The sequence below is a fragment of the Drosophila serrata genome, unplaced genomic scaffold, assembly GCF_035046125.1.
Source record: "Drosophila serrata isolate PLE 108 unplaced genomic scaffold, ASM3504612v1 contig_187, whole genome shotgun sequence".
Taxonomy (NCBI): Eukaryota; Metazoa; Arthropoda; class Insecta; order Diptera; family Drosophilidae; genus Drosophila; species Drosophila serrata.
The window spans coordinates 28,146-53,569 of record NW_028257085.1 but is presented as its reverse complement, the minus strand read 5'-3'; the positions used below and the strand labels follow the sequence as shown (position 1 = coordinate 53,569).

At 41.6% G+C, this 25,424-nt stretch overlaps 1 protein-coding gene across 1 annotated transcript in view; it reads right to left on the bottom strand.

Annotated features, from left to right (window-relative positions):
- kl-3 (dynein heavy chain 8, axonemal kl-3) overlaps window positions 1-25,212 on the bottom strand; it is a 68,525-nt gene extending 43,313 nt beyond the window's left edge. Inside the window, exon 1 of the mRNA XM_086829172.1 lies at window positions 24,972-25,212. Within this exon, the coding sequence (XP_086685298.1) occupies window positions 24,972-25,064 (93 nt within the window). The 5' untranslated portion in view covers window positions 25,065-25,212. The remainder of the gene's footprint in view (window positions 1-24,971) is intronic.
- Between the last annotated feature and the right edge of the window lie 212 nt (window positions 25,213-25,424).

Sequence of the window (25,424 nt, the reverse complement as noted above, 5' to 3'; positions counted from 1 at the left end):
GACTCCCGTGGGATCTCTGCTGCTATATGCCCCGGATACCCAGCATCGAAATTTGCTTTATTCGACTGCACCCACCAGTATCCCGCCACATAGCGACACCCACGTAGCAGTGCGATGCAGGTCGGAAAAACTGCTTCCTCTGGATTTGTTGGAACGTGGGAAAAGTTCTCAACTGCCACCCCATGTTCTACTAGGCAGCACTTTGGTGGACACCTCCAACGACACCAACACCCTGCACCTAGTGAACCTTAGCGCACAGGAATACCTGCTACCCGCACAGATGATAGTGGGACAGGTGGAGCCCGTGGAACACATGCCCACCTCGATCCCAGAAGTAGACGGGGCCGGAGCATCCTCCCACGCAGAGGTGCCCCCGGATTTGCCGGCCCACCTTCACCCAAAATGGACGGCACTGATCGGCCGTTTCCACCGGGTGTTTACCAGAAACGACGATGATTCGGGACATACCGATTTAACACGGATAGCGATGGCAAGAAAGGACGAGGTAGAGCAGCTCGTCGCCGATATGAAGACTAGAGGCATAATTCGGCCGTCCACCAGCCCATGGGCCTCGCCGGTTGTCCTAGTAAAGAAAAAGGACGGTTCCACACGGTTCTTTGTGGATTATCGACGTCTGAACGACATCACCGTCAAAGATTCATACCCCCTACCGAGAATGGACAACATCCTCGCCACTATGCACGGAGCCTGCTGGTTCTCTACCATGGACCTCCAGAGCGGCTACTGGCAAGTGGAGATGGACGAGGACTCTAGACCTAAGACCGCGTTTACGTGTGACGCTGGTCTGTTCGAACGTAATGCCGTTTGGCTTGACCAACGCGCCAGCCACCTTTGAAAGATTGATGGACGGATTATTCTCCGGTTCAACAAGGAAATTCACCCTGGTGTACCTCGACGACATCATTGTACATTCTCGTACCGCCGAGCAACACCTGGACCACTTGCAGCAAGTCTTCGATAGATTGCAGAACGTAGGGCTGAAGCTGAGCCTCAACAAGTGTCATTTCTTTCGGACCGAGGTTAACTATCTGGGTCACATTGTCAGCCGCAAGGGCTTAAGAGCGCGCCCAGAGAAGGTTCGAAAAGTCGTCGATTGGCCACCACCTCGAAAAAAAAAGGAAGTGCGTTCCTTTGTGGGGCTATGTTCTTATTATCGGAAGTTTATTCCGGACTTCGCCACAATTGCGCGCCCTTTACATGACCTAACGGAAGCTAAGCGCTCCTTCACATGGTCAACAGCTGCTCACGGCGCCTTCAAGGCGCTCAAAATCAAACTAACCACGCCCCCGGTACTAACGTTTCCCGCTCCCGATTGGATATTCATCGTGGATGCCGACGCGTCAAACCACGGTGCCGGGGCGGTGCTCGGACAACGGAAAGACGGCCAGGAGCGTGTATTGGAGTATTACAGCAAGTCGTTTAGCGCTGCAGAGCGCAACTACGGTGTAACTAGACGAGAACTGCTAGCCGTTGTTTTGGCTACAAAGCATTTCCACCACTACCTATATGGCCGGAGATTCCTACTGCGCACGGATCACTCATGTCTCCGATGGCTGTTTAACTTCCGGGAGCCTGAAGGACAACTAGCTCGATGGATTGAAAGACTCCAACAGTATGACATGGACATCCAGCACCGCAGCGGAAAGCAACATGGAAATGCCGACGCCTTGTCTCGTCGACCCTGCGGTGACTGCCGCGTATGTACCAGGGCCGAGCAAAACGATGGTCACGAGATCCTCTTTCTGCAGACTCAACCCCTCGACATCGCTCGCAGCCAGGAAAAGGACCCCACTCTCGGATTGATTTTACAATTGGTAGAGAAGGGAGAGCGACCAGCAAAACCTGCAACATGGAGTGAAAGCCCCGAAGTAAAAGCTTATTGGCATTTGTTCGAACAGCTCTTCATGGATAAAGGCCTGTTGATGATTACTACCAAAACAGCCGACCCAGCTCTGGTAGTTCCTCGCTCTCTTCAGGAAGGAGCCATTCGTAGCGCCCATAACTCTACGACCGGTGGACATTTTGGCATCAAGAAGACAGTTGCCAAGCTGAAGAAACGCTACTTTTGGATTGGACAAATAGCCGACGTAGCCATTTGGTGCGCCCGCTGTTCGGAATGCAATGCCAGAAGAGGACTTACTCGTCGAACGGTAGGCCAACTGCAACCCAAAGTTCTAGGCGCTCCATTCGAGCGACTTGCAATCGACATATTGGGTCCGCTGCCCACTACAGCACTAGGAAACCCCTACATCGCCGTAGTGATGTGCTACTTTACCAAATGGCCGGAATGCATAGCGCTGCCTAATCAAACGGCTGAAACGGTAGCCCGAGCGCTAGTGCAAGAAGTCTTTTGCCGATTTGGTGTCCCCCTTATCCTTCACTCGGATCAAGGCCGAAACTTTGAGTCAGAAATATTCCAAAGCTTGCCTGCGCCTGCTTGATGTGGAAAACACTCGTACGACGCCGTTGCACCCTCAATCGGACGGAATGGTTGAGAGGTTTAACCGAACTCTCCTGGACTATCTGGCGAACTTCGTTGCCGCAGATCAACGCGATTGGGACCAATTGTTGCCGCTAGCTCTGTGGGCCTATCGATCGGCTCCACATGAGGCGACTGGGTTCTCGCCGTCACTACTGACCCTGGGACGTGAACTCAGGCTACCAGGCGAATTGTTGTATGGGCGACCGTCCCCGAATCCGGAAAGTTACCCAGCATTCGTGGACCAACTGCAGCACCGTCTCCAACAAACGCAGCAGCTCGGACGACGACATTTAATTGCGGCCGCCAACGTCAACAAGTTACGCTATGACCTTCGATCGCACCCAGTGGAGTTCGTCGTTGGAGAAGAAGTATGGCTATACGCTCCTACCCGAAGGGTAGGACGATGCCCTAAGTTGCAGTCGGATTGGATTAGACCCGCCACCGTCATCCGACGTCACTCTGACCTAGTGTACGAGATCCGCTTACCGAGGAAGCGTACCACTAGGCCCGTTCATGTCAACCGCCTGTCACCCTATCGGGATCCGAATCCCGAATTACTCGGCCAGGAGGCTCGAGTCTGAGAGGGGGGTAATGTAACGAAAACCGCTAGATTAGAATAATCCGCGATATTTGTAACCGTTGGCAACGAGAGAAACCGCGAAATCCCTTATAGGCGCAATTATGAGAGCTTTTGACAGCCAGGATGCCTGGTCTCTCTAAGCGCTCTCGATATTCTTCTCTTCTTCTTACGGACGTGTCCGGAAAAGCACGCGTCTCTGATCACCAATAAAGAAACGCTAAGTAATAACCACCTTTCCACATGGGGCCAAGTGTAGATTTGGACGAATGAGTGGGTCAGACCGGGTTCTAGGCAGCCACACCTAATAAAAAGTTCCGCTCGGCTTTCCGTAATGAACTCTGCCTGTGGCCCAACAACAACCAGGACAGAGGAAATTCGTTACAATATATACTTTCCAAGGTAGTAAGGTAGCTAAAGAATCGGTCAGCGAAAAGACAACAGATTCGGATAGGAAATGTTTCAGGTGCGGAGATCCGAAGAGAGACTGTCCAGTACAAGAGAAATGTTTCAAAGTGTAATCGGACAGGGCATCCAGCAGCGAATTTTAATGTAGAGGCTCAACTGAAAAAGGAAAAAACAACTAATGTGGTTCAGGCACAGAAAATAATGCCAAAGCATTCCCGTGCACCTTGTGCTCTAGAAGTAAAGTCCGTATTTTGTTTGGATGTTGAACTCAAAGCACTTGTAGGAACACAACTCTGCGTGTTAGATGCGTAGGCGTGGATTTTTAAAGCTTAATGTGAGCGTTAGCAGTTTTATGGCAGGCAAAAAGTTTTAACTGGAGTTCCACGTGATCCCGGATGAGGACATGAAGTTTGATGCAATTTTAGGAATACTACAAATTCGGAAAACGTAGACATGATGGTTACAAAGAAAGGAACCGTGTTTTCAAAAGGGGTCAAAGTGTGCAGCCAGAAGAGGCGAGGGCAAGGGAAAGTTCCAGTATGCAGCTAATGAACGAATTTGGCAGCCTTTGCATTTTAAGCACCGAAGATAGTAAGTTAAGCATGAAATTTGATCATAAAAGTGAAAATGTCGCTGCAGAAGCAGAGTTAGTTAGTTGGTGAAAAATGACAAGCCGAATTTTGGTGACAGGCGAGCTGCTTATTACAACATCCAAGGCGTTTGGCCTATTGTAATCATAGTTTGTGCTGCAAAAACTTCATGGTGGAGAGATTTTCACGACTCTGGATTTGACAAATGAATGCTTTCTTTTTCCTGTGTCACCAGAATCTCAGAAGTACAAACCATTTGTAACTACAATATGAGGGGGCACTACGAGTTCATGTTTGTACCTTTCGGTATCACAAATTCGCCAGCAGTGTTTATCAGGTTTATAATGGCCGTCCTTTGAAAGGTGTTAAGAAACGATGATGCCGTAGTGTACATAGACGATGTGATCATTGCCAGAGTGCAGCACAGGACGTAGAGATTAAAAGTATTAAAAGTGGCGTAAAGGTTGGAGCAATTGACAGGTATTAAAGAAGACAGTAAATTTCTTAGGATATATCGTGGAAATGGTTACAATCAAACCAGGTAAGGAGGAGACAAAAGCGGTTGCTGATTTTCAAATTCCTCGAAATAAAACGGAATCCAGAGGTTTTTAGTTTTGACTTCGTCTTTCAGGAGGTTCGTAGAAAACTTCTCAGTGATTGCTAAGACATTGTCTGATCTATTGTGTAAAGAAGCTAAGTTTAAGTTCAAGGATAAGCAGTAGGAGCGTTTGATAAATTGAAAGCAGCGCTTATGAATGGGATCGTTCTAAAATTTTATAACCCTTAAGGGGGTAGGACCACCCTGAAGGCCCGAAAATTTGAGGGTTTTTCAAAAATTCATTTTGACAAAATTATTAAGAATACACCTTTTTATTTATTAGTACATAAAAGTACATATGTTAAACTAAAAAATACTTCTTGAAAGAAAAAAAATATTTACGAATGGTGGAGGTATAGCCAGTTTTTTTAGGGAATGGTCGGATGGTCAAAATGGATGGTCAAAAACAAAGTTTTTTTATAAACTATATAAGTATGGCTAATGCATGACGTAGCCGTTTTTTGAATAATTTTTTTTTGAGCAAATGGGAGCATTTTGAAAAAAAAAAATTTTTACAAAATTTTGGAATTAAAAATTTAGAACTTCGAAACGAAAAATTATATCAATCATCTATCACTTATGCCATAGAGGACGTTATAGAGAAGCTGTGTAAAAAATTTGAAGAGAATCGGTCCAACAGTTTTTGAGAAATCATGTACACCGTTTTCAAAAACGTAGTTTTGAGAAAAACGCAAAAGAAGATAAAGAAGGTACTCTATGGTATACCGGCAGCGCTCACTTCTAATGGCTGTAGAATCCACAAGTAATGAGATATTTTTAAGCCCGAAGTCTTAAAATGGCCGTAAGAATATCGGCATCAAGATTAAATAAAAAATCAGATTCTTAAAAAATGTCAGGGTGGTCAACCCCCTTAATTCGAAACGGAAATATTACTGACGCTTCAAAAGACAAGGAAGATGTTAAGTGGCGAGTGTACGTTCTTGGGAAAAAATTTAAAATAGTCACAGACTGCAATGAATTTGACATGACTATGAGGAAGAAGGAGATTCCGCTTAGGGTTTGGCATTGGGCAGAGTACTTGCAAGACAGACTATGAAATCGAACATAGATCAGGTAACAAGATGAGTCATGTGAAAGCGTTAAGCAGGGTGTTCTGTTTTGTTGTGACAGATAGTTTAATAAACCGTTTGCGAGAATTACAGCTATCAGATGATTGGACCAAGGCTAAGAAGAGTATTGTTGAAGCAAAAGAGTATGAAGATTTCTATACATCGAAAGGAAATTTATTCAAAGACCCGAATAGGGAGTTGCTTGTAGTTCCATCGCTTATGGAAGATGAAATAATACAAAAAGCCCGTAAGCAAAGACATTTTTCATAAAAAAATACTCAAGAGTTGATCGAAAAGTCTTATTACATTCCCAAGGTGAAAGAGAAGATAGCGAGAATTGTCGAGAGCTGTGTAGAGTTTTTTTTAGTGAATACAAAAGCCGGAAGACAAAAGTGACAAACCGTTGGTAACATACCACATTTTATGTCAAGAACGCTATTTTATGTTCTTTGTAATTTAATTAGTGTTACTTGTACTACATTTAAGCTTAAATAAGTAGAAAAAAACTTGTACTTTAAAAAAGCAAAGAATTTAAAGGATCCAATCACGTGCTAAAATAGGTAAAATCATGGATTGTTTTTGAAAAATGCTATAGAATGCAATGGCATTAGTAAATACAAGTTCTTTGTATATGACAAAACAAAATATTCGAATGTAAAGGCCTCGAAAGGATCAAATCGAATGAGTACATCGGAGGCTAAATAAAACTGGGCTCTATAAATGCATAGGCAGAAGGAAAAAGCTCCTGTCAAAGGTAAATATTAAAACGCGTTCGTTCTTTGCAAAGACCCAAGCTAAGAAAGTCATTTTATTTTGGGATAAAATGTTAACAAGTTAAATAGTATGGAACCCAATGGGAAAACTTTTGTTGGACGTCTAAAACGCCAGTCCCCTAATACGAGATACCACACAATAATGAGCATAAAACAAGAAAGGAAGCTAACTTTGGCACGACAATTGATGTGCCCGCTGGTTTTATTTTGGTCTAGTCTATGCATATGTTTACAATTCCTACGACTGTATCTATTTTATTATTTTTTGGTTCTTAGTACATTTATCTTAAACATTGCAGTGTATGTTTAACATAAAACCGTTTAACTTAAACAGTTTTTTTTGCCTATTTTTATATTCTAGTTTTTTTAGTTTTAGTTTTTAGTTTTTATTTCGCATTCTGCTTAATTCATTAGGTGCATCATTATTGCAAGGTTTCTTGCCCGTTAGTTTATTGCAGTCCAACTCCTCTATACGTAGACCCTGCAAATATCTTACTCTACTAAGAGCCACGTAGGCTTGACCTTCTTCAAACAGTTTCGCACCTAGGTATACGACTGCGTGATCCACAGTGCTGCCCTGCATTTTATGTATTGTAGAAGCCCATGATAGTATTAAAGGCAACATTCTTCTTTCAGCCGTCCCGTAATAGTACTTAGCTGGAAACTGTATGGCTCTCGGATGTATAAGATGTACTCCGTCTCTTGCGAAATCACTTCGGACGGAAGGTACATCTGTTGCATACATCTGAGTTCGACGAAATTGAGGCCAAACGATTTCGTTGATGTAGCCTACAGCGCCATTTACTTATCCCTTTGGAACGACAATATTGGACCGTAGCATGACTTTTGCCCCCACAAATATTTCCAGTTTCGCTGGTAAACCCCCAGTTTTATTGATATCAGCTGGTATTATAGTAGCTATATCCACATTGTCTGCATTTCGTGTGGCGTGTACTAGCTGATCCTGCGCTTTTGATATCAGCCATTTGGTAGCGGCGGCCATCTTAGATTTCAATTTTGCATAGTAAATTGCATTATACTTGTTGAGACCTTTCATTTGATACCCATGTTGATGGGATTGATAAAACCTAAGTTATCCGCCATTTTGTAGCGGCGGCCATCTTAAATTTATAATGATAATGAATAAAGATAATTATATTGTCACCAAAATCCAAAGTGTATACAAAATTTCAGATTAATCGGTTGACAGGAAAAGGGTCAAATTTGAATTACTAAATTTGACCCAAGACTAAATAATAAAACAAACAGGGTGAGCTAAATAAAACCGTTTAACAACAAGAAGGAAGCTAACTTCGGCACGCCGAAGTTTATATACCGTTGCATTTAGAGCTGCAATGACTAGGAATCCATACAATATAAATTATATATATTTATGTTTTAAAACAATGAAGTAATACCTGCTTTCATTTCATTCACCTATACATATTATATTAACAGTTTTCAGTCTTCGACTATCTTTCGTTGCGAGCGGACGTCTCTTATCTCCCAACAGCGGTTCTCGATCAGTCTCTACTCTTATCGACCCTCGTGGTCTTTATTTTTCCTTCTTTTTCATCCTATTCTCTCGCGTTAATTTCCGAAACAATTACTTACATAATATACGAATTAATAATCGTGAAGCTTTAATATGGCCCCAGGACCGCCCAACCTGGGCGACAACCGGTTCGCACCGCTCGCCTTCTCCCTCCCCTCATCGAAAAAAAGAAAACAACCCCAGAAACTGGATATGGCTTTCCCCGCCCTCCTCCAACCTAATCGGACAATCCAAAGTATATAATAATTGCCTCCACCAACAACGAAAAGACAATCTCCCAATTCTCATGCTTTGCCGTCCACCGTGCCTTAAAAATGATCTCCAAAAACATTGTGTCTATTTCGATCCTCCGGGACGGAAATTTACTAATGCTAGTAAGATCCCAAGCCGATGCTGAAAAATTTATAAACACTACCGAACTTACTGGTTTATGCAAAATAAAGTGCAAACTCCATAAGGCCCTCAATTTTGTAAAAGGAACGGTTTATGCTCCCTATCTCTCCGACATCCCAAATGAAGAAATTGTCAACGAACTTAAAGCACAAAAAGTGACGGACGTGTACAAATTTATGAAGTCATACGATGGTGTTTCCAAGCCGAGTGGAGTCATCCTATTAACCTTTGAACTATATAGCCTCCCAGCTAAAGTCGAAATTTCCTGGCACTCTGTTAAAGTTCGTGAGTACATACCAAGCCCTATGCGTTGTAAGACATGCCAATTGCTCGGCCACACAGCCAAGCACTGTAAAAACTCTCCTCGCTGCTCCGAATGTGCCCTTCCCCCACATACCCCAAGTAAATGCACAAAAACTAGCTGCGCCAATTGCGGTGGTGAGCACCCCGCCTCCTCCCGAAGTACCAAGAACAAAAGGAAATACTAAGAATTAAAACAACAAAAAAAAAAACCATGCGAGAGGCCAAAACAATATTCAAGACAACGTCAAATTCTTCGGGTAATGCCGCTTCCTACTCTTCGGTAGCTAAATTATCACACCAACGCAGCGAAAACGCAAACCAAAACAAAACAAATGACAAAACCAAAAACATCTCCTCCGATGAAATCCCAAACAACTCCCATTCCGTTTCCCCTTCCCCTCCCTCTCCCTCATTCCCCCTTTCCACTATCCACACAAGCTCTTATCAGTCCAACCGAACCGCTCTACATGATCAAAACAAATATAACCTATCCCCTGCATCTTTTGCACTATTACAACAAATGCATGCTGAACATGAAGCAAATAGCCCAACAACATCTTCTTACCATAATATTTCAACTCCCGACACAAATAAATCGAATACCCAAAAACATAAAAATGACCTGTCTGACGATGCTATGAGTGACTCATAAAATCGTCTAATCCAGATCTCTACCCTTTAATATCCAATTTCTTTTCCCGCTTATGTCCATTACTTTAGTACAATGGAAAATGAATGGTTACTTTAACAATTATCACGAACTACAACTATTGATTAACGTTACCAACCCGGATATTATTTGCCTGCAGGAAACGCATATAAAAGCCAATCTTACGAATGTTGCCTCCCCCAAGCAATGTACTGCATTTTTTTACAACTCAATCTTTAATGCCAACTCTAAGCAAGGTGTTAGCATACTCATCCGGAAAGACATTCCTCACAAGCCTATACCAATAAATGGCAGTACATGCTCTTTAGGTATCGAAATCCTACAACCCAATATCTGTATTTTCAATACGTACTATAGTACGAAATACTCCAAATAGTAGATCTTACCACGAAACCAATCCTGTATGTTGGTGATTTCAATGCTTGGAGTCCAATGTGGGGTCAACTTCATATAACTCAAGAGGCCTCCAAATAGAAGAGGTAATTACGAAATCAATCTTGACTATTCTCAATGATGGCTCAGCTACCCACCATTCCACCCACAACTCCTTCACGTCCATTGACCTTACTTTAGCATCCACATCGTTGCTCCCTTTCTGTAAGTGGTCCGTAAAAGACTCTCTATATGGAAGTGATCACTATCCTATAGTAACACATATACATTTGCAAACCAATCCCAAAGACTTTCCACTTCCTCCGAAATTTAAATTAGATAAGGCAAACTGGAATCTGTACCGCGCCGTATGCAAAGTTAACTTAAATTTTCCTTCAACCAACGACCTAAATCAGTTTGCAGCCAAAATCACAAAAGGAATTAAAGCAGCAGCTAATGTAGCAATTCCGCAAACCAAACCCTGCCAGCATCAGCGAACTGTCTCTTGGTGGAGTCCAACGCTTCAAGATCTGAGGAATCTAAAGCAATCCCTTTGGCATAGTTATAAACAAACTAGGAGCACTGCTGCTTTGATATCTTACAGGAAATCCAATGCCCTATTTAAATACAAAGCTAAAAGAGCAAAATGGGAATCCTTTGAAAGATTCACATCAAATATTAACCCTCTTTCTTCTACTAAGAAGACATGGTCCGATCTAAATCGCCTAATCTGTAACTCCTCATATAGCCTCAAAACAATTAAATATAAAGATAAAGAGCTGCATCACTCTACAGACATTCGCGACGCTTTTGGGAACTTCTGGTCGGACTATTCCAAGGACGACAACTTCTCCCACCAATACAAGACCCGAAAAGGCGATATTCTCTCGCAGGATTATGCCCTTCAGTACGCGAAATGTAAAACTCCCGGTATAGACCGGATCGCATACCCAATGCTCAAACCTTTGCCCTCCGAAGCTAAACTTTGCCTATTAGAAATGTACAACGTAATGCTTAGTAAAGGCTCCTACCCCCACGTCTGGAAATCCGCCACTATAATCCCAATTTTAAAACGAAATAAACCAGCTCACGAAATATCTTCATTTAGACCCATTTCTCTCCTTCCTTGTTTAAGCAAGATTCTGGAAAAAATGTTAGCCAAAAGACTTATGTGGTTTATTACTAAACAAAGACTTATCAGTCCCCACCAAACAGCTTTCAAACAACAGCATAGCACCCTTGACTCTCTTCTGCATCTCCATCATTATGCATCTGATGTCCTTTCCACCAAAAATCATGTTACCATTCTGGCAACTGATTTCGAAAGGGCTTTTGATCGCATAGGGGTGCATACAGTACTGGATCAACTTTCCCGGTGGAGGGTAGGTCAAAAGACCTTCAACTTAGAGAAGGCTTTCATGATCAACCGTTCATTTCGAGTAAGAGTAAACAACACTCTATCAAAGTTCTATACTCTCCACAATGGCATCCCACAAGGATCGCCCCTTTCTGGGGTGTTGTTCATGATTGCCTTCCAATCCTTAAATACCATAATTTTAAGATATAAGCAAATTAACCTTTCAATCTATGCTGATTATGCCATTATTTTTAGCAAATGTAAGAATACAAATTTACTCAACAATAAGTTCACAGACATTCTTAATGAAATCCAAAAATGGGGAAACACTTCCGGTGCTACCCTTGCTGTAAATAAATGTAAACTCTTCCATATTTGTAAAAAACAACACTGTAAATATCCATAATTATTATACCCTTGCAGGGTATTATAATTTCAGTCAGAAGTTTGCAACGCAGTGAAGGAGGCACCTCCGACTATATAAAGTATATATATTCTTGATCAGGATCAACAGCCGAGTCGATCTAGCCATGTCCGTCTGTCCGTTTCTACGCAAACTAGTCTCTCAGTTTTGAAGCTATCTGAATGAAACTTTGTAGTTAGTCTTCTATATACTCTCACTCGTATATATGTCGGAACGGGCCGGATCGGACGACTATATCATATAGCTGCCATAGGAATGATCCGAAAATTTTTACAACAAAAATTTTAACTTTTTCAGTTTTCAATAGAATTGGATCAAATTTGAGATAAAGCCATTTAATATTATTCTACAAGTTTGTGTAAAATTTTATGAAAATCGGACTAATATATCATATAGCTCCCATAGGAACGATCGAGAAATTATAACTTTCCAGTTTTCAACAGATTTTCATCAAATTTGAGATATAGCCGTTTCATATTATTCTACAATTTTGTGTAAAATTTTATGAAAATCGGATTACTATATCATATAGGTGCCATACAAACGATCGTTTGATGTAGAAGAAAAATACAAATCTGTGAATATAAAGCTGCAAATATAATATGTATAGGTGAATGAAATAAAAGCAGGTATTACTTCATTGTTTTTAAACACATATATATATAATTTATATGGTATGGATTCCTAGTCATAGAATTTCTATCTGCAAGGGTATTTAAACTTCGGCGGGCCGAAGTTAGCTTCCTTTCTTGTTTTTCAATAACATAGACATAGAACTCGTTCCATTCCTTAAAATTCTCGGCCTGACTATCGATAAACGACTCACATTCAAACAACATTGTATAGATCTTAGAATAAACCTTATCAATAGACTTAACATTATAAAATTCTTAACAACTAAGCATTCATTAATCCACCCCTCAACACTTATACAAGCGACGAGAGCCTTGATGGTATCCAAAATTGAGTATGGCCTCCCTATCTACGGATGGTGTGCGCCATCTAACCTAAATAAGATCCTTCCTCCTTATCACGCTGCTGTGAGACGGAGTATTGGCGCCTTTCCAACGACTCCAACGAAATGCTTCCTGGCCGAAGCCGGATTACCAGATATCAAAACCAGAGTAGCCCAAACCACTTTTAAACTGATACCAAACCATATGTGCTCCACGAACTCCATTCTCTGCAAGGACTACGATGTGGCCCTGAAGCATCGAAGGCAATTCAAAGTACAATCCACAATTCGAAGATGTATACAGTTTGTGAAGAGAAACAACATTGAAAAGCCTTACCGATGGAATAAAGTCATCCCGTCTCCCCCATGGAAACTTCGCTCCACGACCATCGACACGTCACTCCATATCCTGCAAAAATCCAGGACACCGGTCACAACATTTATGCAGCTATTTCAAGAAGTTACCTACAACTACTCTGACTGGAAATGGTTCTATACGGACGGATCCAAGTCAGAAGCCACAACCTCCTTCGCAATGGTAGACGATCGCGGAATAATTATCTCGTGGGGCCAACTACCGCACCACTACTCGGTTTTTGCTGCAGAAGCAGTAGCCATCATTAAAGCAATCAAACTGGCCCTCGAACTAAAAGGAAGATATATCATCTGCAGTGACTGTCTTTCAACCCTGCAAGGAGTCCAAAACTTCTACAATAACAGCAACCTTCTATGTGAAATTCGTCACCTCTGCATACATAATAGTGCCAAAATTAAGCTACTATGGGTAGCAGCACATATAGGAATACCTGGGAACTAGTTAGCTGACAAGGCAGCTTAGCAGTTAGCCGGCAGGGCTCCGTGCTATACAATTATACCTGGAGTACAGCAGGACATCTGGAAAAATATCAAACAGATACTGCTTGACATCGAATTGGAAGACTGGTCGTCATTTGTCCACTGGTATAAACAATTTAACCCTGAAAAAAAGGCTACCAAATACCCTGCGTCGTGCGACAGAAGAGAATGCGCCATTATCAGTCGATTAAGAACTGGACACACAAAACTCACACACAAGCACATACTAAACGGCGATAGGCGGCAAAACTGTCCTAACTGTGGGGAGGAGGATCTATCAGTCAAACAAATACTGGATTCATGCAGACACTACCATAAACTTAGGACCAACCTCTTCGGGCTTACACTGTAACGAATCGCTACACTCAAAACAAATGTCACAGGCAAGTTGTTAGCTCGAGATCGGAGCGCACGCAAGATATTTTTCCGGCTTCGGCTCGTCGGCTACGGGAGTGATGGTCTTGCTCAGATCTCGGGTTGCCTTTGCATAATTTTAAACAGAAAAAAATTGCGTGCTACAACAATCTTAAACCGGGACAGAGAAACAAACAACACATAAATAAAAGTTGAAGAAAATTGAACTCTCTTCGGCTTACTTCCCCTTTTTTTAGCACTCCTGGTGTTCTGGAGGCTCTAGTTTGCCCACCCTTCCTATGGTCGCTCCCATCCTCAAAGCTATATAGCTTGAGCGACCCCTTCGACAAGTGCTATCCTACATCACCACGCATGCCAGCTGCGGCCAATACCCGACATTTTAAAACATTATAATAATTTTATTTAAAACTAGAAAAATATAAATTCATTACTTAAACTAGAAGGCGTAGATAGACAATTAAACATTAAAACTTAGAATACCAATGATAAATAAATATACGCCCTTCGACTCAACTTCGGGCCTTAATAAAAATGATGGCAAAACAATCTTTGGCAAGTTGAAGGAAAATATTATTCGCGCCGTCTAAAGTTAAATTTTACATGTTGCAACAACAAAAATAATAATTGGAATTGGAGAAGCATAAAAGCTCTCAGCATAAATAGCCTTAAACGCAAACGCCTTATGTATCAGCGTTCCTCTTTTCTTTCTCTTTCCCTCTTCGTTTTCTGCCGTTGGTTCGGTTGACTTTCGATCTTTCTTTTATATTAACGGCTCATAATTTGGGACATTTTCTTTCTTCTCATTTTATTTCTTTTTCTTTCTTTCTTGTACTTGAAATTATTTAAATTATTACTTCGACACTCACCATTTTCTTAACTCCACCGATGAAAGCGCTTTCCTCGGAGGCTAGCTGAAAATTGGGATGAAAATGATACATCCAAAAAAAAGAAATTCACATCCCTAAAAGAGATTACGAAGATGGGGGGGGGGGAAACTATAAAAAAAAGAGACGCATACGGCCCGCGCTATTTAAATCGACTTTCTCATTAATTTTCACCGGAATGCAACGAATTAACATTTCTCTTTGCCGCACATTGCTCTTTACATATGCCTATGTTCATTTCACATCATTCTTTTTTTCCTTGCAATTTTTCCGAAATTTAACCTAACTTAAAATTTATATTTTTTCTTACACTAATTTTCCCATATCATCTTCACTGACACTGGAGCAAAATGGGGGTCGAAAATTCCCTTTTTCTTTACAATAGCTCGTCGCGATGAGGCATGGGGCTCGAATTAAATGTACTTTGGCCGGGATCGCATTGCGGCGGCGAGTTCAAAACGCCCGAAAGAATTACATTAAACTAATCGCAATGCTTTGCCGAAGCCTACGCCTACACCGACTCTGGCATAAAAGCTCGTACGACTACTACCGAATTCTCTTCTTAGTTGTGCTCTCTAGAGCTGTTCGCCAAGGGGACAAAGGTCGTTCTACCGCATTCGGCGATTAATTATGCTTCAACCCCATAAAATTATATAAAAAGTAATATTTTCCCCAGCTCTGGTGAGCGGGGCGACGGGGAAGTCCTCCTCCTAGAATTCAGATCCAGCCGCTTAAAAGAATCCAAGAAGCTGCGCCGGCGTCGTTTCGTTGCCTGCCCCTCGCCTCTCCTCGGGCCTTCGAGCGGTACAAATGCAGCCTTTAAAATTCTTAAATAAGTTTAAGCTGCCTATGCTTTCCCCTTTCTGTACGCTCACCTTTTGTTCGCGGCTCAGTGGCCAATAACCAAAATTTTATTCTCAGCACTTTGCACACTCGCGAATACTTTTTTCGAAAATCTGTCGCCAGCTCAAAATATGGGAGTCACTACGCTTCAGCAGCCCAAAATGGAATGCTGGAAGATGACGCCGGAAAAGTGGCGGTAACCCAATGTGAAAGTGGGGGAAACGGGGAGACCGTTGACAAATGCCTCTGTTGCTCTCACACCCGATCTGTCGTGCCCTAGCCGACCTACGCTTGCTACACTGGCAAAGCCGCCTTTCGACATATGATCGACCAACAGATGGCGCTAATAAAAGTATCTCATACCGAGCAAGCGCTACAAAATACCCCCCTAGCAAGATCAGGCTTGGGGATCAACACTCCAAGACTGATAAACAGCTTGCGAGGCTACTGCTTTATATCCTTGGCGTGGAATCGGCCTACATAACGCCCCTGCAAATCTTCAAGATCATAGTAAACTTGTCCAATCTTATCTCTTACTCTAGCTTTAATGAAAGACGGACCCAACTTCGCGTTGTAACCAGCTGCAAAGTTGCTCTGCTTAAAGTTCCTTCGATAAACTTCTTGGCCTTTACTAAAAGATACTTACTTCGATCGCAGATTATATCTTCTTTCATTCTTTTCGAATTGGTTTTTCATTATCTCCAATGCTTTGCTGCGAGCAAGTTCTAAAGAATCCTCTTTCGTGAATGCCAAAGACCTATCTTCAAGCAAACTAAGAGCTCTCAACACCTTATACGTTGCACCGGATGAGATGAAATGCTGCCCAAAAATCATATAATAGGGCGAAGTGCCTAAACTAGAGTGAACCGCTGATCTGTGAGCACAGCAGATGCTGCTTAGCTGCTCGTCCCAATCTTTCTGGTCGCTGCGTACATACGATCGTATGGCAGCTATCACCGATCGATTTACCCTCTCGGATGCATTAGCTTGTGGCGAGTAAACGGCGGTAAAAGTGTGTGAAATTTTGTACTCCCTCAACAGCTTTTGGAACAATTCTGACTTAAATTGAGACCCATTATCTGAAACAATGGTCTCTGGGACCCCAAAAGTATGGAATAAATCATCCAGCATATATTTCACAACCACGCCCGCTGTCAATTTCTTCACCGCCTTCAGAAAAACGAACTTGCTGTAGTGATCTAGCACGATAAATATGGCCACATTTCCACTTCTTGACCTAGGATACGGGCCCAAAAAATCCACGTAAAGTTTTTGGAAAGGCCTCGCGGACTCTGGTGCTACTCCTATAGGTGGTCTTAAAGTGCTATTGGGAGCCTTGGTCGTCTTACAGATGTCGCACGCCTGAATATATTCCTTCACATCCTTCACCAGTCTTGGCCAATAATAATACCTCCTTAGTCTCTCTAGAGTTTTATGGACACCTCCATGTGACGCTAAAGGATCATCATGAGCCTTTTTAAGAACTTCGGGCACCAAGCCCGCCGGAATCCATAGTTTCCAACAAAAACAGTCATGCATAGTATCCCCTGTTAATGATCTGTCTTCCTATAGAGAAATCCGACCGCTACTTTTAAATCTGGCAAACTGCTAGCGTTAGCCTTAACTTTTTCGATCAACTTTACATAGCCAGGATCACGAAAATGTGCAGATTGCAAATCATCTAATAATCCACTAATTGACTCGGAATAACGCGTCAGGGACTCGTTCAGCTTACCACTTCGATGCTCAATTTTGAACGTGAATCCTTGAAGTTTCAACGCCCACCGAGCAAGCCTGGAGTTCAAATCCGTTTGGGACATCAACCATTTGAGGGACGCATGATCCGTAATGACTGTAAAGTCGTGGCCCTCCACATACGCTCGAAACCGTTTTATGCAAATAATTGCCGCCAAACATTCCTTTTCGCTAACCGTGTACGACTTTTGAGCCTTGTTTAACTTTTTCGTTACAAAGGCTATCGGGCATTCTTCACCACTCTCAGTTTTCTGAACCAAAACTCCTCCCACTCCGGAGTTGCTAGCATCGCAATGAATGTAAAATGGTTTACTAAAATCAGGACTACGAAGCACTGGAGCCGAGCAAAGCATTTCCTTTAATTTAGTAAACGCTTCTTCTCCTTTCGGAGTCATCACAAACTTCTGCCTAGGCTTTAAAAGGTCTGTCAAAGGAGCTGATACAGCTGCAAAATTACTGATAAATTTCCGATACCATCCGACCATTCCGAGAAATCTTCTCAGTGCCTTCAAAGATCATGGCAGTGGAAAATCCGTCATTGCCGATATTTTTTCGGGGTCTGTTCGAACTACTCCCTCGCCCACAATATGGCCCAAAAATTTAACACTTTTCATGCAAAATTTGCTCTTCTCCACATTCAAAGTTAATCCAGCGGCCCTTATGCGACTGGAAACCGTTTCTAAAACCTTTAGATGACCCTCAAAACTATCTGATACAATCAAGAGATCATCTAGATATACAAAGACTTCATTTCTGAGTTCTGCGGGTATTACCTTATCCATCAACCTGGTCATCGTCTGCGAAGCATTAGTTAAACCGAAAGGCATTACCTTATACTGGTATAACGGCTTGCCAGGGATCGTGAACGCGGTTTTATCGCGTGACTGTGGATCTAATGGGATTTGCCAATGGCGTCCTTAAGATCCAGACTTGAAATAAAATTGGCTTTGGGAAGAAGACTTAATATGGCATCAATTTGTGGCAAAGGGTACGCATCTTTCTTGGTTACGGCGTTTACCTTCCTGCTATCGAGGTAGAGTCGTACCTTTCCTGGCTTCTGCACCAACACGACGGGCGAAGACCAAGGACTATCTGATTCCTCAATTACGCCTAGCTGAATCATACGGTTGACTTCCTCGTAAAGCAACTTTTCCACAGCTGGCGAAACTGGAAAATGTCTCTGTTTCACAGGCTTGGCATCTCCAACATCGATAGAATGAGAAAGTAGAAAGTAGAAAGTTTTTCCCAAACCTAAAACCGGAAAAGATGGAAACTGCTTAATGACTGACTGCAATTTAGACTGCTGGATGTCAGACAAAACATGGGCATCGCTACTTAATTCATCTATACTCATTTCAGGGGGCAAAAGTTCGAAATTGGTCCAAAAGTCAATACCCAAATACAGGTCCTGACTCAGAGAAGGAATAATATAAAAATCAAGCTCATGTATCTTTCCCTCATACTGAATTGGAGTCTTTAATCGGCCTACCACTTTTTGCTGTTGGCCATCGGCTGTATTTACCGTAGTTGCCACCCTTTTGAACGCTATTCCCTGCTTAACAATTTGGTTGGCCAAATTCCCACCGACGGCACTCATAGATGCACCAGTATCTAAAAGACCGAGCACCAATCTGCCTAGAATTTGAACCTCTGCGTACGGCCGTCTATCCATGTTTTTGTATCTGATGGCATTTATCGTTTCAGCCGCTCGCCAAAAGTCTCTCATTCTTTTTGCATTTCGAGAATGAGTTCTAACTGGGTTTATCGATAAGTCCGGTAATTGTCTGTGCTGTATTTGCTGATGCCAAAAAACTGTTGCATCAGTAGCTGCCTCCTCTAAGCTAGTATTCATTGCTGACTGACATCGGAATTCGCTGGCTTGTTTCGGAGAACACACGGCTGTTGTCGGGGTCGTGTGTTCAACTTCCCGTTTTTTTGGCATTTGTGGCAGGACGGCTTGTAAGAATTAGGGGTACCGCAACCGTAACAGAATATTTTCCGTCTTTCCTCACAATCGTGATACCGGTGCCCTTCCTTTCTACAATTCCAGCATACCAATGCTAGAACATCTACCTCTGCTACCTGCTCAACGTCCGACAGATACTCCTGCACAAGTTCAGACACTTGCTTCCGAAAAGGAACAGGTTTCTGATACCCATACGTACGCTTCACATCTTCAAGGAAACCTTCCCTACGCCGGCAGATATCTCGAAGCTTTTGGACTGAGTCTATGCTCACGTTCAACAGCTCGTGCCTTATTTCCGGCCGCAAGTTCCGGCTAAGAGCTTCTACCAGATCTTTTTCTGGCATGGGAACTGTTAGGCAGTCTGTGATCTGTACCACAGCATCGTAAAAGGAGTCAAAGCTTTCCCTCTCTCTCTGCTTTCTGTCACGAATTGTCTCTCTCAGATCCACATCCGTACGCATATCTCGGAACTGCTTTCGTAAAGCTTCAGTAAGCAAATCCCAACTGGAACTATCGGATTCTTTATGAAACCGCCAATAAAACTCTCTCGCTTGTCCCTCGAACAGTACGCTGGCATTTCCGCAAATCAAATCAAAATGCAAGTTGAGGGTTGGTCGAGTTAACGCCTCCACTCGATACAAAAATTTATCTACGCTCAATCCGTCTGGAGACCCGTTGAATCGCAGCTTCCAACTGCTAATAATTTGTCCAACCTTATCCGGACGACTACCTAAATCGGAGCTAGAAAAAGCTGACGTGGGCCTGTCTGGGATTTCAATATCCCCCGCTACTGATTGAGTTCCGAAGTTATGGACAGATTCGTTTGACCTTGGCGGCTCCTGCATCTGCGCCGCGAAATTTGCCTGAATTATTTGGCCCATCTGTTCCGTAAGCTTGGTAAGCAAATTATGCTGCACTGCCCTTAGTTGTTGCGCTACAATGTCGCTGATCGCTTCAGCATCAATGCTGCTCATCGCTTGCTTTTTTGGAGCTGGGGTCTTCGCCTTGGCGGAATTTCCCTTGGCCTCGCAACCAGGACAGCTGCCCTGCTTCTTGACCAACGCGTCTGCACATTCCTTGTGGAATATATGCCCACAACTCCCACGGCTTACTTGATCTGGTGACAAAGCCTTTCCGCAGAGCATGCATTTCGTGGATCCCGAAGCTTTTGGATCCATGGCTAGTTTTTAAATAAAAACGAAGCGGAATAATAAATTCAGGACGACTACCAGTCGAAACGAAACGGATTCAAAATAGAAACTCCTAATATCTTATATCCCTATATAATACCTAAAACCAGCTAGAAAATTAATCTAAAATTAATATACAAGAAAAAAGAATTGAACATAAATAATGAAGAATTTATCCAAGTTCCGAACCTTAAGATCGCTATGGAATCTATATAGATCGAAGCCTCAACTCAAATCCCTTCATTAAATGTAATTAATAATAATAATAATATTGAAGAAATACAATGATAACACCTGAAATATAGAAAAATATAAACACAAGCAATAAAATTTTGTTTCGCAACGAAAATCAAATCAAATCAAAAATCGACAATAAACAAATCAATACAAAAAGTCTGGCCAGCAAGCATAGCAATGCTTGTAATTAAAATGCACTTATACATATACAAACAAAAGGTTTCGGTAAGCACAAAAGAGAATCGAGAAAAAAATTATGACGAGCGTTGTTAATCGCTATTTGGCAATAACAACAACACTGCAGAGCGTGTTGCCGTGGTCAGACGAAAGCTTCGCTGTCTGCTATCCGATCGGCCCACGCTTCTACTCTTCCGTCAATGTTGGGTCTATGCCTTCTGCTAATATCCGTGGCCTGAGTTTCATTTCTGAAAGATAAACGCTCAGTAAGTCCTATGCAAATAATAACAAAATTAATAAGCCCCTATGAAATCTGTTGTGTCCCTTTGCCTATGCCTATCATCCGTGGTCAAGTGATCGCTTCTGAAAGCAAATGCACCTGCTAGTCCTATGCGTGTGATATGCACCGACTCGGGCTACACGGTGTAGAGTATACACGAGTTTGTCTACTCCCTATTCCTCTGTTGTCGTCTGCGGCCGGCTAGATGCTTCAAACCTGAGTCATCTTCTTCCGTGTTCCTATGCTTCCGAACAACTATGAGTGGGAATTGACATGCCTTCCTACCAGCTGGAGCAACCGTGGCTTGGTGACTACCTGTAAGCACAACCTAGTCTTAGTCCACCCCTTGGCTGGACGAAAAGTTTAACAATTATTTGTGTGTGTGTCTGTGTGAGTCACATTGAACATATATGTGGCCTTCACGTTGGCCAATTTTATTAAAACTATGAACTGATAATCATAAATGATAATCATATATGATATGTATGTGGCCTTAACGTTGGGCGCCAATTTTATTAAAATTATAAAAAGATAAACATATTATTTATAAATGTAACGAATCGCTACACTCAAAACAAATGTCACAGGCAAGTTGTTAGCTCGAGATCGGAGCGCACGCAAGATATTTTTCAGGCTTCGGCTCGTCGGCTCGTCGGCTACGGGAGTGATGGTCTTGCTCAGATCTCGGGTTGCCTTTGCATAATTTTAAACAGAAAAAAATTGCGTGCTACAACAATCTTAAACCGGGACAGAGAAACAAACAACACATAAATAAAAGTTGAAGAAAATTGAACTCTCTTCGGCTTACTTCCCCTTTTTTTAGCACTCCTGGTGTTCTGGAGGCTCTAGTTTGCCCACCCTTCCTATGGTCGCTCCCATCCTCAAAGCTATATAGCTTGAGCGACCCCTTCGACAAGTGCTATCCTACATCACCACGCATGCCAGCTGCGGCCAATACCCGACATTTTAAAACATTATAATAATTTTATTTAAAACTAGAAAAATATAAATTCATTACTTAAACTAGAAGGCGTAGATAGACAATTAAACATTAAAACTTAGAATACCAATGATAAATAAATATACGCCCTTCGACTCAATTTCGGGCCTTAATAAAAATGATGGCAAAACAATCTTTGGCAAGTTGAAGGAAAATATTATTCGCGCCGTCTAAAGTTAAATTTTACATGTTGCAACAACAAAAATAATAATTCGAATTGGAGAAGCATAAAAGCTCTCAGCATAAATAGCCTTAAACGCAAACGCCTTATGTATCAGCGTTTCTCTTTTCTTTCTCTTTCCCTCTTCGTTTTCTGCCGTTGGTTCGGTTGACTTTCGATCTTTCTTTTATATTAACGGCTCATAATTTGGGACATTTTCTTTCTTCTCATTTTATTTCTTTTTCTTTCTTTCTTGTACTTGAAATTATTTAAATTATTACTTCGACACTCACCATTTTCTTAACTCCACCGATGAAAGCGCTTTCCTCGGAGGCTAGCTGAAAATTGGGATGAAAATGATACATGCAAAAAAAAGAAATTCACATCCCTAAAAGAGATTACGAAGATGGGGGGGGGATAAAAAAAAAAGAGACGCATACGGCCCGCGCTATTTAAATCGACTTTCTCATTAATTTTCACCGGAATGCAACGAATTAACATTTCTCTTTGCCGCACATTGCTCTTTACATATGCCTATGTTCATTTCACATCATTCTTTTTTTCCTTGCAATTTTTCCGAAATTTAACCTAACTTAAAATTTATATTTTTTCTTACACTAATTTTCCCATATCATCTTCACTGACACTGGAGCAAAATGGGGGTCGAAAATTCCCTTTTTCTTTATAATAGTTCGTCGCGATGAGGCATGGGGCTCGAATTAAATGTACTTTGGCCGGGATCGCATTGCGGCGGCGAGTTCAAAACGCCCGAAAGAATTACATTAAACTAATCGCAATGCTTTGCCGAAGCCTACGCCTACACCGACTCCGGCATAAAAGCTCGTACGACTACTACCGAATTCTCTTCTTAGTTGTGCTCTCTAGAGCTGTTCGCCAAGGGGACAAAGGTCGTTCTACCGCATTCGGCGATTAATTATGCTTCAACCCCATAAAATTATATAAAAAGTAATATTTTCCCCACCTCTGGTGAGCGGGGCGACGGGGAAGTCCTCCTCCTAGAATTCAGATCCAGCCGCTTAAAAGAATCCAAGAAGCTGCGCCGGCGTCGTTTCGTTGCCTGCCCCTCGCCTCTCCTCGGGCCTTCGAGCGGTACAAATGCAGCCTTTAAAATTCTTAAATAAGTTTAAGCTGCCTATGCTTTCCCCTTTCTGTACGCTCACCTTTTGTTCGCGGCTCAGTGGCCAATAACCAAAATTTTATTCTCAGCACTTTGCACACTCGCGAATACTTTTTTCGAAAATCTGTCGCCAGCTCAAAATATGGGAGTCACTACGCTTCAGCAGCCCAAAATGGAATGCTGGAAGATGACGCCGGAAAAGTGGCGGTAACCCAATGTGAAAGTGGGGGAAACGGGGAGACCGTTGACAAATGCCTCTGTTGCTCTCACACCCGATCTGTCGTGCCCTAGCCGACCTACGCTTGCTACACTGGCAAAGCCGCCTTTCGACATATGATCGACCAACAGATGGCGCTAATAAAAGTATCTCATACCGAGCAAGCGCTACAACACCGCCCTCCAACTTATTAGCTACCCTAACAACTACTAACTTAAACCTAATAATATCGTTCTTAAGAAAAAGTAAAATCATACACCTAATTTAAATAGCACGACATGTTATAACTCTCATTAAGTATTAAGCCCACTGAAACAAATTGCAATATTAATTATCGAGTCGATGGCCTTAGTAGCTAGTTACTCTTATCTTTGATTAGTTATTATATTATAAATATTTTTATGTATTATAAGCTAATAGTAAATAAATAAATAAATAAATATTAACAGTTTTACATTCACAGATTTGCCTCGTCGTTTTTATGGCACCTATATGATATAGTCGTCCGATTTTCATTAAAGTTGACACAAAGTTTAAGACTAATATAAAATACCTATATCTCAAATTTCATCAAATTTAGTTGAAAACTGAAAAAGTTATAGGTTTTAATTGAATTAATTTCTCGATTGTTCCCATGGAAGATATAGGGTATAGTAGTCTGATTTTCATAAAATTTAACACAAAATTTTAGTGTAACATAAAATGGCTATATTTCAAATTTGATTACATTCTGTTGAAAACTGAAAATGTTATAATTATTTTTGTAAAAATTTTCGGATCATTCCTATGGCAGCTATATGATATAGTCGTCCGATCCGGCCCATTCCGACATATATACGAGTAAAAGTATATGGAAGACTAACTACAATGTTTCATTCAGATAGCTTTAAAACTGAGAGACTTGTTTGCGTAGAAACGGAAGAAGGACAGACGGATAGACGGACATGGCTAGATCGACTCGGCTGTTGATCCTGATCAAGAATATATATACTTTATATAGTCGGAGGTGCCTCCTTCAGTGCGTTGCAAACTTCTGACTGAAATTATAATACCCTGCATGGGTGTAAAAAGAAAACATAAAAATATATATACATAAATAGAAGAGTATTTGGTAGTAATTTTGTATGATCGTGCGATCTGGCCATGTATATGTCTTATGTATATGCTACATCCACCAAAAAGATAGCAATTCGTACAAGTTTTTTATATTGATCTAAGATATATTCTTTATAGGATGGGAAATGACTCATTGACTTTGTCCCAAGCTACTGGTCAAAATTATTATTTTAATTATTATTATAATAAATATTCACTCAAATGGAATACAATTAAATATTTTATCTTACCTGAAACATATTGGGTGTCGTCGCAGAAGAAAAATTAAATGATTTGAAAATGTGCACTTCTGGGTCATAGAGACCCATATATGCTTTGATCATTACCGTCTTTGCAGTACCTTGCTCTCCGATTAATAGAACTTGTTTAAGTTGCTTAGCACTATTATTAAGTAAAAATGCAGTGCGTACGTTATCTACATTTGGAACTAAGATAGATGCGAATTCCGGAGTTTCGTCCTCAGGATATCGAAATTCCTCTACTTTAGTGCTCCAATGCTGCCAGTTTCCGTTTTCATCTACATAATACTCAAATATTGTCTCATTGGCTCCACGCTTAGGCCAACCTAAAATGATGTTAAAAAATAGTGTAGTAATAAATATAGAACCCAAAATGTTTTTTTCCTCATCAAACATTAATAATTAAATAAAAATAAAAATAGGTAAAAATAACTTTTTAAGTTA